Consider the following 16,349-nt stretch of genomic DNA (forward strand, 5'->3'; position numbering starts at 1 on the left):
ACCTACCTGTAATTAGATTACTGAAAACAAGGATTCAAAATTTCTAAGGACCACTACCAGCCTGGTTAAGTACTCTACTGTACCTGAGAAGACAGCAAGAGTTAGCTCAGGGTATGTCCTTGCTAATTCCTCCGACAGTTGATAATATGACATAGAATACAGGTGTGGCAAAGGAGAAGGCTGACCCAGTATCCCATCACCTCTCTGAATCTCCAATTTGTGAGCATAGCGAAACATCTTAGGTTCCAAGATCTGCAGCAATAAAATTCAGATATTTGAAGCTAAATACAGAGCTGGGATTACATGGTTATCTTCTGAGGAAACATAATATATATTGTGCCATCATTTAAAGTGGGGTGGCCAACCTGTGGCTCTGGAGCCACATGCGTCTCTTCAGAAGTTAATATGCGGCTCCTTGTATAGGCACCGACTTTGGGGCTGGAGCTACAGGCGCCACCTTTCCAAGGGTGCTCACTGCTCAGTCCCTTGCTCTACCACAGGCCCTGCCCCCGCTCCACCCCTTCCCGCCCCCTCCCGAGCCTGCCATTCCCTCACTCCACCCCCAGAGCCTCCTGCACGCCACCAAAGAGCTGATTGGGAGGTGCTGAGAGGGAGGGGGAGGCGCTGATTGGCGGGGCTGCTGGTGGGTGGGAGACGCAAGAAGCGGGTGGGGGAGCTGCTGGGGGACTGCTGACATATTGTGGCTCTTTGGCAATGTACATTGGTAAATTCTGGCTCCTTCTCAGGCTCAGGGTTGGCCACCCCTGATTTAAAGTGTTGCAGCTTAGTAGAGTCAAATTCTTGGCTATCTGGGACTCATTCCATTTTAGAACCAGTCAGAGCTGTCAATTTCAAAGTTCTATTTTCACATCCTATTGCATTAAATATAAGTTTTCCATAGTGAAAGTTGAAGTAATCAAGATCAATATTACCATACAATTTTTCAATGATTAATATAAATTCCTGCTCAGAAATGGCCTAGGACTGGACTAGGGGCAGTGCAGTGCAGATCAGGTTTGAGATGGCAAAACTGTGTGAAACTAGTACAGCAGCTGTTGGTACTGTTTTATTTTAGTTTGATTGATCTTAAGCACTGACATTCACATAGGAACAGAGGGGAGAATCTCAAAATTGCTTAGCATTGGCCTAACTCTGCTCACATTGACACCAACAATAAAGTTCCCATTGAATTCAATAAGAACAGTGTCTAGCCAACAGTGAGCACTCTTAAAAATCCCACCCATTTGTGAGCTAAGCCAGGTGGCACACAGAGGCATAAGATAAAGTAAGGCACCCTGCCTCTAATGCATTGCCTCCTCAGACCTTGGGACTGGAAGCATAGGGGTAAGTAGATGTTGATATTATCCACACTATTCCTTCCTCCAAGTAGATGAGTGGGGAGTAAGCAAAGCCTTGGCCTGATGCTAAAGACTTTAAGCAAATTACTGCCCTACTGGAGAAAGTGGGGTGCAGGGAAAGAATTGTGCTTTCCCTGTGATAATCCTGGAATGGCACTGCTACACGCTATCCCTTTCAGAGGGCCAACTTGAAAACCTTTATCTAGCTTTTATATTTTAAAACGATGCTGTGAAACAATATGGTCCAGATCCTCAGCTAGAGTAAATGGCCAGATAGCTACATCAAAGTCAATTTACCTGTGCGGATTCATTAAAGATAATGATCTGTCTCTAAATCTTTACTAAAAATGCAACAAAAATAATGCACTCTGCATTTCATTGATGAAGATAAAGCTGAATGATACCAGAAATACCTTTTTTAAACATACAAGAGAATTTTTTTAAACATAAAATATATTAAAATGAAATTTTCTTACAAACCTGTAATAGTTGCATAGCAACTTCATAGATAGCCCTAGCAGAATCAGCTGCTTTAAACAGTATCAGATTCAGGAGGATCACTGTATCACACAGGTAATCCCTAGAGGAGAACCATAAATATCAGTTAAAAAAAAAAAACATTTTTTAAATACAGTAAAAGCTGTTTTATCTGGCATGTTGGGGGCATGGGGGAGTGCAGGTAAGTGAATAATGCAGATTAACTAAGAGGGAGAGAGTTTGGGGACGGGGTGCGGGGCTGGAGCATGGGAGGGGGGTATGAGATGCGGGCTCTGGGGAGTTTGGGTCCAGGAGCGGACTCAAGGCACCAGATCAGGGGGGCGATCACCTTGGGCAGCTCCCCACAAGTGTCGACCTGTCCCACCCAAGGATCCAGGAACCCAAGCCCCCTCCAGCACCCCAACCCCCTTCCCCAAGGCCCCTCCAGCACCCCAACCCCCATCCCCACACCCCCTTCCCGCACTTCAAACCCCTCGTGGCCATTCCTCCACCTAGGAGCAACAGGGACATGTCGCCACTTCCAGGGAGCTGTAGGGAGCCTGCCAGACCTGCGCCAACTGGACTATAAACGGGACTTTCTATGAAGATTAGAAATGCCGGTTTAGAGCTTCAGGTTGGTACAGGGCCGGATAACACAGCTTTTGCTGTATATTTAGCTATTTTAACTATGAATTAGCTAAGCAAAGGTAAGTTTATTTAGTTTAAGTATTGTATAGAATAATATAGTTCAATGCTTTGAAATCTTTAACATTGAAAACAATATGGAAAACATGTTCCATTTAAGAGAAAACAAAACATTAATTCTATTTAAAACTGCAATTTGGGAAACTGAATTGTAAATTTAAAAATTCTCTTTTGTACCTATTCTGAAACACACTGGCTATGGCTTTAAAACAACCAGCTGCAACCCGCTTGGAACCCGTGTAACACCGGTCCACAGCCCAAAACAGGAGGTTACTCTGGTCAGGGTTGAGCTCCAACAGCAGCATAACTGCCTCACAGCCTAACTGATGCACCTATAGACCAGAAACAGACAACAGTTTAAACAATTTAAAAAAACAGCAAAAGGCAATGGTTTACAAAATAATTTTAATAAGAACAGATGACATTTAAAACTAACAAGTTGCAATAAGCAAGATTTAATTTAAAAAAAATAAAAAGAGAGTAAACCTTAAAAATACTAATAGACAAAGATTTAACAGTTTTTGTAGAATTAAGTTGTGCACTTTATTGGACCATATGACTGCATAATATCATTAATTTTATCCTCATTCTCCCAAACCATGCCCTCCTATTGTTTTTTATTCTCACTTTTTTCATGTCTTGACCTGGGCCATGTCCTGAAAACACAGATGCAGGACAGCAGTTAAGCACATGCTTAGTTCCACTGATTTCAGTGGGACTTAAGGGATGGACTTTCCCTAAGTACTTTCCTGAATCAGAGCTCTAGATTGTAACCTCTTTGGGATAAGAATCAAGTCTTTCTATATGTCTGCATATTATCTAGCACAATAGGTCACCTAGGAGCTATTGTAATACAGAGAAATAAAACCAACAATAACTTCCTTTTAGACTTGAAAAGTTTTGTCTTCATAATTCCACATGGCTCCCTATGCATGATACAATCTCATTGAGCTTATGCACAAAGCCCCTACCTCAGCCATCTTTAATTCTCTCAGAGACCCACTACTGCTCTGTTGCTGCTTACAGTGAATCAACTTAATTTGTATATAATTTGTCAGCTGCTGTTCCTGTTCGCTTTCACTTAACTTCTGTCTACTTGTCTGCCTGCTCTTAGACTGTGAGCTGCTTGGGAGCAGGGACCATTTTTCTTGAGCGATCAGAAAGTGCCTAGTACCTAGTTAGCACCACTGTAACTAAACGCATTAATACATAGTAATAATAATAAAGTTGTATAAGGCACAAGCTGCTTTAGAACATTTGTGCCAATTTGACCTCAAGACTCTTAAATCACACACTAATGGTTAACAAACATTTATTGATGCTGCTTATATTACCTTTTTATCTTGTGAATCCAAAATATTATCCAGCCATTTGTACAAATAACCATCTGATGAGAGTCCTACGTTATCTGCAACAGGGCCACAACACAGTACAGCAGACATAGCCTTTAGAAAGTAATTGAAAAAACAACACATTTGAATAATCAGGTTGGGCTAGAGCAGTTATAGCTAATCCTTTAAAATACTATCAGAGAACTCTAACATCTATTCAGACCACTGCCATGAGCAAGGCCACAAGGAACTCTGTTTAACATTTTGTTCAAGGAATAGCAGAACCAACTCTACAGCTCTGAATTCCCAGACAAGAGGAGCTGTCTGTTCTGAAAAGTTTACATTTGTTCCATAAGAGATAGTACATTAGTTTGGCTGGTGCTATACTGTAATGCACTCTGATACAGAAGATCGTTGATCTGAACAATCCTGAAATTCTCCCTCGTTGAGCAATTGGGGGGTGAGGGCCTGGGAAGCTTAGCACTAATATAAACTTGTATTTGCTGCAGGACCATGCTGAAATTACGGTAGTGGGAAGGGGGCAGAGAAGTTCTGATTAGAATGTAAAAATAATTAAACCAGGAATAATTTGTGGCTGAGATAACATCTGCCTACATCAGCCAGGACAAGGAAAATTCCATGCTTGGACTAATGGCAAGGAAGTGCAAACTGGCAAAAATGTTTAAGTACGGACAATATAGGGAAGTAATTTCTCAAGTTCAGAAAGTGTTAAAATACCTTCAAAGCACAGTACTGGTGTCTGTTTATCTGCATGTTCCTATCACTGTATCTATCCAGAGGGGTAAACATGATGCTAAATGGACCTGCCCAGTGACTGAACAACATAAAGAGACTGTGACGTAGGCTCTGCTGAGGAAAAACACTTCTTCTCTGGTGCACTGTAAGAAAAGCACATACTGTATTTGACCCATTTTTCACTACAGTTTTTGTACACTAAATTTATAAGACAAAAAACAAAACAAAAAATTACCCAAATGAATTAGAAACAAGCACAGTACCATACAGGCAAAATTCAACAGCATAACAGCTTTTTAAAAAAGTTAATATATGCCGAATGAATGTCACTGGTATGAAAGAACAGAAGCAGTATACAAGGAGTTTAGCAATTATTAGCCCGGAAAGAAACATGTTCAAACTTGGTAATCAAGTCTTTTAGTAACAAGAATTTAATTTTTAGATTTAAAAATACAATCAGTGATCACTTCTGAAAAGTTCATATTGTCAGTTTTAAATACCATTTTTAGCATGGTAAATTTCTACAACTTCAGGAACAATTTGTGGTTCTGGTGTATTAAAATGAGTCATCAAAACCTATTAAAGTGTATTGAGCATACCTGGAACATTTTGAATGATATTTGCCACTAAGGCACTAAAATGGCATCGGATATCTTTCAATGTGTCAGAGTCCTTTTCATTTTCTGCCTCCAGGAGTTGTCTAGTGAGATCGACATACTCCAATAAAGTGTTGTTGAGGGAATGTGTTTCATTATCAAGGCCACCGCTTGCACTTAAAAAAAAAATATTCAGAGTATTATGGTAAGTAGAGACATACTATATATTTATTTAAAAAGCTTCAAAGGATATCTTCAAATTCAAGAACTTTTAAAAGACTTTTTACTAAACGAAGTCATTTTACTGGCATTTGGTTCAAGGCCCTTTCTTACCACATTTTTGTTGTCTTAGCAAGGAAAGCACTAATGAAATCGGACCCAATAACCAGGCCTTGTAAATCAGGAGCTTCTCTAATACTACTACAGAATCATAATATTTTGTTCAGGGTGATGGTTTAACACCCCCACCCCACCCCTCAAAAACAAAAACAAAAAAACCGCTTGCTTATTATAACAAACAAGGTACACACCTAAAATAAATGGATAATTTAGATGTGCTTGGTCAAAAAGTAAATACTTTATCTTCTGAGCTAGACAAAGTCCTCAGTATTTTATGCTATGCTGCGGAGTACTAACTGGAAATAGCAGCTATATACTCTATTCTAGATAGGTTCTTATATCAGCCTCGTCACTATGGCATCTGAGTGCTTTCTAGTAGTGCTTTAAGTGATGTAACATCTGTCACATGTGGTTGATGCTCTCTCATCTTGTCCTCTGGAAGAGAACTCTGCGTGTAATGGAATGTTTTGTACTAGTAGGATTTTTTTTTCTTTAAATGTACACAGTGATCTGTTTATATTAGAGAAGGAAGGTCAAAGACGTGTGCCTTGCCCTTGGAGCAGAAAGTGGTGAAGTTTGAGATAGTCCTCAGTTCCTGTAAGAGTTTGTTCCACAGACTCAGACTGGCAAAAGAGAATGTTCTGTCTCCTGCACAGTCAAGCAGCAGAGTTGTCAACAACAATCCTCATCCTGGAGCTTTAGGCTACTTTTTGATATGTTGAGCGCAGGCCGTGAGTACCCTGAAGACAAGTACTAAGACCTGAATATTACTCATATTCTATGGCAAGCCAGTATAGAGAGTGGAGGACAGATTTGACGTGCCAGCAGTAGCCCATGTTGCTGAGGAGATCCTCTACTAGCTGGAGTTTAAGGGCTGATGGCTTCATACCCAGGTTGCTGCACATTGCCGTAGTCCAGCTGGGAGGTGACAAAAAAAGTTTATCGCTGAGGGCAGGTCATCATCCACCAGGATGGGACAAAGTCTCCTAGCCACTCAGAGATGGTAGAAGGTGTTACTCAAAGACACTGCTGCTATGTAAGAGCATAGTGTTAGCAAGAAATCCTAAACTTCTAAACTACAAACTGAATTCACCAATTGGGTATATATTTTCATCAAAGGAGACTTTACTGCGGCTGCAAACTGCTTTCCCTCTACCCATTAGCATAACCTCTGTCTTGCTCAGCTTCAGCTTCAACCAGTTGCTCTGAATCAGTATAGCCAGCTAACAGTTATGCATGATAATATGACAAACACTCGTCATTATCATAAATTTGTAAAATAAAGATATTTTCCCCATGAATTGATGATGCTGAAATGTTTAGTACTTATCATTTTTCCATATCTACTTTAATGATCTGCATATAATTTTATATGTTCACCGGCACTATAAAACCTTCTCTTATAATATGGTGGTGACATCGGCCCAGACAACAGAGCTGTCAGGGTTTATACTGTGCAGAGGCTAGAACATACAATAGTGTAATGTACAAAAGTTTAAGTCCATTCTCAATTAAGCTGTTTAGCAACAGAATTTTCAAAGGCCATGATCCTGCAAAGGCATCCATCCACGTGGTACTTTATGCCTGTGCACAGTCTGATTAGCCTCAGTGGGAATTCTGAAGGAATAAGGATTTCTTACACAGATTTCTTTGCAGGACTGAAGTCAAAGTGTCCTTCATTTTACATAATATTTTATTGGATTTTTTTCCTCCTTTAACCCTTAGTATCAAAAGTCAAATTATTTGGCATAAAGTTACACAATAACAATGGCAGATACAGTCACCTTTTCACTTTTTTATCCTCCCAATACTCAAAATTTACAAGAGACTATTATGAAAATTATGCCTGATTTATAAATCTTAAAGGACTTCCATAAAAGTGATATCTTACATTTTAGGATAGATTAACAAAAATTTATATTCCTACCTCCCCTGCCCCCCATGTTTTATTTTAAATATCTCCAGGGAGTTAAGTATTAATAGATCACATTTTCTTCTTTTCCCAGGACTCATTGTATAACATCAGGATGTTACTGCAGGAAGAGCCCAGTTAGATTATCTGTCTCCACCTTGGGATCTCAATGTAAAAGTAGCTCAAGTAGCTTGATCCTGTAACTTAACTCATTCACTACTGACAAGGTCCCATACAAAAAGAACACACATGCAAACACATACCCGTGTCACACACTTACACATCTCATTGAAAACGTGAGATGTTCCATGGCATTTCATATAAAATAGAGTGGTCAGTAACTTAACAGATGTAAATTTATAGATACTGATCAGCATATCTTTATGTTTTTAAAATTAGTATTTACAAACTCCTTGTGCATTTTTGTTTGTTTGCTTTATTTGGTCTTTAAAGAAAACATGGGAACAAGGCAAAATATTGATTATTCCAGTATTCTATCATAATAGTGAAATATTATTGTCACTGAAATCCTCCTACAAGACTTATGGGGATTATTGTGTATTATGTTGCTCTAAATTAAGTTTTAAGTGATTGTTCAGTTGTACAATAAGGTGTACAAACAGACAAATGTATAGAGAAACTATTGGCTCTTAATTCAGAAGTTTGTTAGGGAAATAAACAATGTCTTCTCATCAACTCCACACCTACCTGTGACTAATAACACCAGCATCTGCCAGCAGTTCAAATATTCGTACTAGTTGTACTCGTAAAATATCTCGACGCCTGCGTCGTTTCATATTCTGTTCAATGGAAAAATACAAAATTACATGGAGCAGTGGAGTGAATAAGGATAATATCAGTTTGGCCTACAGGGACACTGAAACACAGTCATGACTCCACTCATGTTGGTACCACAGTTTTCAGTAGTGAGTCACAGATTTTTTTTTATTTAAACAGTTAGCAGATTTACTGTACAATTTTAAAGGACTAGACAAAGGGTCACATTCATTCTTTGGGTAACCTCTCAGACTTCCATGAAGAACATTATTATTTACTTCAACTGGGTACAATGGAAAATTATTGCTTCACGATTTAGACTGTTATGAGAGAGTGATTCTTTTACATAGGGACTGTCCGGTTTGGCCAATGTACATTCCTCTCCTGGAATTGACACCTCTGCCATGTACATTGGCCAAACCGGACAGTCTCCACGTAAAATAATAAATGGACACAAATCGGACATCAGGAATGGTAACATACAAAAGCCAGTAGGTGAACACTTCAATCTCCCTGGATATTCTATAATAGATTTAAAAGTAACTATTCTTGAACAAAAAAACTTCAGAAACAGACTTCAAAGAGAAACAGCAGAACTAAAATTCATTTGCAAATTTAACACCATTAATTTGGGCTTGAATAGGGACTGGGAGGGGCTGGCTCATTACAAAAGCAGCTTTGCCTCTCCTGGAATTGACACCTCCTCATCTATTATTGGGAGTGGACTACATCCATCCTAATCGAATTAGCCCTGTCAACACTGGTTCTCCACTTGTGAGGTAGTCCCTTCTCTTCATGTGTCATTATATAATGCCTGCATCTGTAACTTTGGGTACGTCTATACTTACCTCCGGGTTCGGCGGTAAGCAATCCATCTTCTGGGATCGATTTATCGCGTCTTCTCTAGATGCGATAAATCGATCCATCGACACCAGTACTCCTGCTCCGCGAGAGGCATACGCGGAGTCGACGGGGGAGCCTGCCTGCCACGTGTGGACCCGCAGTAAGTACCTTGTAGTTCGAACTAAGATACTTCGTCTTCAGCTACGTTATTTATGTAGCTGAAGTTGCATATCTTAGTTCGAACTGGGGGGTTAGTGTGGACCAGCCCTTTCACTCCATGCATCTGAAGAAGTGAGGTTTTTTTACCCACGAGAGCTTATGCCCAGATAAATCTGTTAGTCTTTAAGATGCCACAGTTTCTACAGGGCTTGAACTGAGCAGGAACTGGTTGGAGCAAGAGGGGCAGGTGGAAACTGTTACTCTAACTAAAATAGGTTGTTTAGGATCAGATTTTGTCCCCTCACCAATCCATGGGACTACTTGTGGAATAAGGTAAAGGGTCAGATGTTGGCCTTCAACAAAGCTAACAACCTTTTAGAACCAGGCTCTGCCTCCCTTACTTGCATGAGAAGTACCATACTCTGCCAGAAGTCCCATTTAAATCAATGGGACAACTCAGCCTGAGAAGCAATGGCAGAATCCAGATCTCAGATTGTAAACTCTTCAAGGGGGCAGTTGTATTTAAATTTGTGTCTTATACAGCAAACACGTTGTGAAGAAAAGAAGGAAAACAATTACCCTCATTGTTTACCATTTGAGCCCAATGGTAACTTTTAGTTCTAAATATATTACAGTCTACTTATTCCAATGATGTGCCAATTGAACTCAAACCACTAAGTTATACATGAATACCACTACGTGAATAAAGTTATCTGAAATTAAATTTGACATGATCTTCTGTAACAGTACATTGCATCTTTACATTTCACACCACCATACTGTAAAGTATGGATGTGTAAAGATTGGCATTTGTATGACTAACATAGGTACATATAGGGCTTCGAAAAAATGCATTATGGCACACAGTTGTGTGACAGGATTTGAAATTCATACTGGATGTTACTATCAGCTATGCTTAAAATATAAAATTCAGTGCAATGATCAAAAGCAAAACAGTTATTATCTAGGGTACCTATCAATTGTCTTTTATTCTGTGTTCGTACAGACCCTATCACACTGGGGTCTTGATCCTTATTAAGGACTTTTGATGCTACCACAGAACAAATAATACACTGTTTTATGTTATCTTTTTGTTTTCCTTTGAATATACTGACATCAAGGCTCACTGCGGGTTAACAGCACTTGTTTGGTTCCACACTTCAATATGTACCATATATACTGGTGATATGTTATCCATCAGAGAAGCCTTGTTCGTAGGGCTGGAAGAGGTCAGCTAAGTTAATGTTTTCTCCAAAAACTGTCCCAGTTAGAGAAATCATATTTTTCTCTCTCCTATGTGCAGTACACATGAGCCTCTCTGATTGATGGGATGTCACCAACACAACATTTTGAGTAAAAGCAAACAGACTGCATTTGGCTTGGATACTAGCACATAAAAAATAAGGTGGAAAAATATTCTAAACTATTAGCTATTACTAACAAAATTACTGTGGCAAGAGAGGCTTTCAGTGCATAGTTCTAAAGTTAAGGATTTGATAAAAAAAATTAACATATGTAAGTTACTTTGAAAGGAATAAAAAAGTTTTTGACTATTTTAGTTATTTATTTAAGCTACATTACTGTATGTTAGCCATAGCTGTTAAAGAACAGATAGCAATATTTCTCTACTATGTTTGTGGGAAAATAGCTATAATAAGATTCTGAATACAAATAAAAATATCCTTATTACCTCTGGTCTTCTTTCAAGTGCCTCCTTAATTATGGGATGTAATTCTTCTATTAGTTCCCTGGATAAAAATGGTAGATCAATCACTGAATTAGTAGTGAACATGCAAAATGTCTTACAGAAACGAATGTTGTAAAACTTACATTAAAAAAAGGAAAATATCTCTAGTTTTGCTTTCATTTACAGTGACTTTATGAATCAAATTAATATTTAAAAGACAGGACACTGACTTTGCTAATATGCAAGACAGAGCATCAATCTGACATTTCTCAAAGTAATAATAACTGAAAAGGAATTTACCATCTATTACAACACCAGTATCTGAGACAGCACAGTATAACAAGCAGTCCCCAGACTTCAGATTTGGTGGCATGTGGCCCAATATTTGTTTTTAGTGGAATCCCCACTAGTTCATAGTACTGAGAATATGGACAGTCTGATACCCTTGATGAGTCCTTGAATGGAAAATGACTGACCTGATTCTGCTACAATCTAAGAAGATATTTTGAAGAATGGCTTAATCCTGGTCAGACAGTAGCATAGCGCTTTCTTAGATCTAGACTGTAGGCCAATCATCCCTGATAGTGAAAGGGGTTTGGACAAGCTGACTGATTCTGGAAGAAATCAGGGACCAATTTAGACAAGAATTTGGGGGTGATGACAAATTATGGCCTTATTTTTATGGAATATAGTAAATGATGCCCCAGCCATTAGTGCCTGAATCTTTCAAACTCTCCAAAGAGGAATAAATATATGAAATAGAGTCTTTAGAAAAATCTTGTCACTATAAGATGAGAGAATTCAGTAGAGACCTGTCATTGTGAAGGAAAGGCCAAAATCACAAACAGGCACACACACACACTGAGTTGAAAGAGAGACCAGGTCATCCAATGTGAAACTGATGGTTCGGAACAAAGGGAACAGAAGATTGGCAAGAATAAGATCTTTACTGTCTTACCCAGATGGAGAACCATTTCCATTTCAAAGAGTAAGAGTTTCTGGTGGAAGGTTTCCTGTTCTCCAGCAGAAGTTTCTGGACTTACCCAATGCAATTACATCCAAATTGCTCAACAGTCAGTATCTGAGCTCTCAGCTCAGGAATCCGTGTACAGAATCTGGCTCTACTCCTAGTGCAGGAGATCTACTGGGTGTGTGGAACTAAAGATTAGAGGATCAAAAACCAAGTGAAGCAAGTCAGAGTGCCGTAACTGAAGGGGTCATGCTCAGGCTACAAGAAACACCATGACACTTTCTCATCAGCTTTTCTGCAGTGATTTGGAATAAGAAATATAGGAGGGAAAGCCCAGAGAAACATATGACTAGAGCAATGCATCTATTAAAGATTTCAGACTTCTCCCTCCTGGAGCAGAATTGTTTGCACTTAATATTGCATTCTGTGGCAAACTATTACATACAACATTATAAGTCCATTACATATAGTCTCCCTACTGTGCAAGCAGAGTACTGGTCGTTGTTAGTTTGAGGGACCTCTCCTTCTAGGTGCTTAACTTCCTTTGGTGGCTGTTTTCTTCTTCTGGAAGCTGGAGAATTGCAAGGGTGACATGGTGATTGACACGAGTTCAAAAATTTCATGGTTTCCTGATCAAGAAGCATTGAGCCTGCTTTCCACTGCAAATTGATATAATACAGAATGGTTGTATAGTTCATTAAAATCTGAAGAGAGGTGACCTTCGGTTAAGACAGGAATTTCTTGCACGATAGCTAGATGAGTCTTAATTCCATAAGAACTGCTATAGTGAATCAGACTAAGGGCTGGTCTACACTGGAGCGGGGACGGGGGGGGAGAAGAGGTCGATGTAAGATACACAACTTCAACTACGGGAATAGCGTAGCTGAAGTCAAAGTATCTTATTTTGACTTGCCTCCCGTCCTCACGGCGCGGGATCAACAGCTGCGGCTCCCCCGTCGACTCCACTACCGCCGCTCGCCCTGGTGGAGTTCCGGAGTCGACGGGAGCGCGTTCGGGGATCGATATATCGCGTCTAGACGAGACACGATATATCGATCCCGATAGATTGAATACTATCCGCCGATTCGGCGGGTAATCTGGACTACCCTAAGAGTCCATCCAGCCCAGTATCCCGTCTTCTGACAGTGGCCAGTGCCAGACACTTCAGAGGGAATGAGCAGATCACAACAATTGAGTGATCCATCCCCTGTCATCCAGTTCCAGTTTCATGCATTCATAGGTTAGTGACACCCAGAGTATGGGGTTGCATCCCTGACTATCTTGGCTTATAGCCATTGATATACCAATTCTCCATTAACGTATCTAATTTTTGTTAAAACCCAATTATACTTGTGGCCTTCACAACATCCCATGACAGAGTTCCACAGTTTGACTTGGTGTTGTGTGAAGAAGTATTTCCTTATATTTGTTTTAAGCCTGCAACCTATTAATTTCATTAGGTGACCCCCTGGTTCTTGTATTATGTAAAGGGGTAAATAACATTTCCTTAATTCACTTTCTCCACATCACTCATGATTTTATAGACCTCTATAATATCCCCCCTTAGTCATCTCTTTTGTAAGCTGAAAAGTCCAAGTCTTTTTAATATCTCCTCATATAGAAGTTGTTTCATACCCTAATCATTTTTGTTGCCCTTCTCTGTACCTTTTCCAATTTTAAAACCATCTTTTTTTGAGATGGGGTGACCCAAACTACATTCAGTATTCAAGGTGTGGGCATACCATAAAGTACTATGGATTTACATAGTGGTATAATATTTTCTGTATTATCTATCCCTTTCCTAATGGTTCTGTTAGTTTAGATGCCCTTAGCTTACCACTTAGATGGTACAAAATGTTTCTTCTCAGTCTTCTGCAGAGTAGGTGGTGCAAGTGGCTGGGGTATGCCAGACCATCTTAGCTGGCTCTAAATATAGCCTCATTGATAGGAAGTGCCACTGTGCTCGTGCCAGCAGTCTGGACGATATCTAGCAATTTGTGAATGGTGTCCTGGACTTCCTCTAGAGTGACCGGAGTGCGCCCACAATCCTTCTCAGAAGGTCCTAGTCATCTGATGGTTAGGCTGGTGCAACTGCCTCCTTAGGAGATGAGGACGACAGTGCCACAAAGCGTCTGTTTATTCCTATTGCTCCTCTTCTTCATATTGCTCCTGAGATAACTGTGGTTTATCGATATGAGGCAATCTCTCTCTGAACTCCTGCTCTGATCCCCTGAACTCAGGGGTCTCAAATATAGGTCCAGGCACCCTAATAGGACAAGTAGAAGAAAGGATGTGGCCACATGGAGAGTTTACCAATTGTCCTGCACTAGATAAGTCATGTGGAAGGAAGGAGGAGTCCTGCAGAACCTGAAACCCCTATATGGGCTACTCTTGTGCCTCAGTTCAGACAGGGGACCAGAGTCTTCATCTCAAGATCATCCAAGGAATATGTATCCCCATATACCATAATTGGAGCTAATGGTATGGGATGCCTGGTAGAGCAGTGGTTCTCAACCAGGGGTCTGGGGCCCCTTGGGGGGCTGCAAGTAGGTTTCAGGGGGCCTGCCAACAGGGCTGGCATGAGAAAGCTGAAAGCAGAAAGGTTTCAGACCCAGGGCTCCAAGCTCCACCACCCGGGACTGAAGCCAAAGCAACTTAGCTTCACAGGGCCCCCTGTGGCATGGGGCTCCGAGCAACTGCCTTGCTTGCTACCCCCTAACCCTGGACCTGGCTTTTATATGCAGAAAGAACAGTTGTGGCACAAGTGGGCAGCGGAGTTTTTATAGCATGCTGGTGGGGGCTTAAAAAGAAAAAGGTTGAGAACCCCTGTGGTAGAGCCTTAGCTGGTTGACAGGATTGGTGAATGGTGCACCAAAGGAGTGGGTACGTCTCTAGTGATCACTGGTTCTCACAATATCAGTAATGTCCAGGTCATCTAAGATGTAGTACCCAGCTTTAGAAGATAGGGAGTGGGAAGGGCTTCTGCTTCTTGGTGAATCCGATGGTGTTTACTAAGGTTAGACAGGGGGAGCTGATACCGCAGAATCCTCCTTTTACCATGAGACAGTATTGTTGGTATAGTCAGCAGTCGTTATCTTCCTTATCTTGCTGGGGACACTCATTTCAGAGCACTCTTGGCTCTCGGTACTAACAGTGCAGATTCATGCTCCCTGTCTGCTTCTGACATACCTGTACCAGGACATGGAGTCTCACGAGATCTGGATGTAGGGGATTAAGTCCTCTTCTTAGATGAGGACTTTGGAGCATTTTTTTATGCAAGTGTTTGCTCACACTCTCCTTCCACCTGCGCTATCTGCTGGGGTCTTCGGTTGTGACTTCCAATGATCCAGAGTCAGGGAGTACTGTGCTAGGAAGGGTATGTCTCAATACTTCCAGCCAATGTACAGGGGGGTCTGATAGCTCAGGGATGCTCGACTGGAGCCTCAAAGAGGACTCTATCAAGAATATTTGGAGCGAGAACACTCAAATATCAAGTCCAAAGGAAAAAGGATGACAAATATTGCACTTGGAGGGAATATGTGACTCCCAAAACCAACATAAACAACTACTGTAGAACTTACTAACCAGGAAGACCAGGGACAGGCCATGCAGGACTTAACGCTAAGTATCTTGGGCATGCTACATATCCCAACAGCCTCCAGACCTCTGCTAACACTAACTGACTGACTGAGATTAAAACTAAATTAACTATAAGACAAAGGAGAACTATTTACAACAAACCTGAACTGGAAGCAGGAATGCTAGCAAAGCTGCAAACACTGGAAGGGTTCTGTCTGAGAGCACGAACAGTAGAAAGGAACTGAAGAGGTGGTCACAGTCCACACCACTCCTTATGCCTTCAGTTTGGAGCACAAAGAGGTGCAAGTGCTGACAAATGGACACCGCTAGTAAAAATCTTCCAGCCTCAGGTGCATGGAGCACATACACACATTGAGTAAAATATGTATAGAGAGCATAACTCGAAGAAGAAGGGCCTGTTTTGCTGCTTTGATTTATTGGCTTAGTTAATTCACTCTATGAGTATTTTTTGCTGCTGGATGCTCATCATTTATGAATGTAAATGTAATTAATTGTTAGGGTGCCGAGAGCTTTTTGTATTGATGGTTTTTATTGTTATTTAAATATAAAAAATAAACAAATATCACAGAAGGCACAGTGAGCTGTAGATCCATGTATCTGAGATGAGGAAATGTACTGTTCTAACCCAAAACTACAGCAAAAACTACTGACTGATCTTGAGAGCTAGTGTGATTTGGGCTTCAAGGCAGTCTGTGTCTATTGTTTCAATATCTAGCAATTTTTGTCACACTGCTAACTGCTAAGAAAGAGGATCTATTCATTGCAGTTTTCAAGCCTCTCGGATATTTCTTTATGTGTGGTTTTTGAAAGTTAAACTGAAATCAGAGTTCAGAACAATT

At 40.5% G+C, this 16,349-nt stretch overlaps 1 protein-coding gene across 15 annotated transcripts in view; it reads right to left on the minus strand.

The window, feature by feature from the left end:
- FRYL (FRY like transcription coactivator) overlaps nucleotides 1–16,349 on the minus strand; it is a 397,117-nt gene that overhangs the window by 130,666 nt on the left and 250,102 nt on the right. For all 15 annotated transcript variants that reach the window (XR_008445036.1, XR_008445037.1, XM_054029368.1 and 12 more), the window contains 8 exons: nucleotides 10,944–11,001; nucleotides 8,183–8,274; nucleotides 5,227–5,399; nucleotides 4,610–4,770; nucleotides 3,875–3,985; nucleotides 2,718–2,872; nucleotides 1,839–1,938; nucleotides 84–252 (listed from right to left, as the gene is read on the minus strand). Coding sequence is in view for 13 of the 15 variants with exons in the window: in XM_054029368.1 (XP_053885343.1) it covers nucleotides 84–252; nucleotides 1,839–1,938; nucleotides 2,718–2,872; nucleotides 3,875–3,985; nucleotides 4,610–4,770; nucleotides 5,227–5,399; nucleotides 8,183–8,274; nucleotides 10,944–11,001 (1,019 nt within the window). In the remaining 2 variants the exon portion in view is untranslated. The remainder of the gene's footprint in view (nucleotides 1–83; nucleotides 253–1,838; nucleotides 1,939–2,717; nucleotides 2,873–3,874; nucleotides 3,986–4,609; nucleotides 4,771–5,226; nucleotides 5,400–8,182; nucleotides 8,275–10,943; nucleotides 11,002–16,349) is intronic.

The sequence above is a fragment of the Malaclemys terrapin genome, chromosome 5 (genome assembly GCF_027887155.1).
Source record: "Malaclemys terrapin pileata isolate rMalTer1 chromosome 5, rMalTer1.hap1, whole genome shotgun sequence".
Lineage (NCBI taxonomy): Eukaryota > Metazoa > Chordata > Testudines > Emydidae > Malaclemys > Malaclemys terrapin.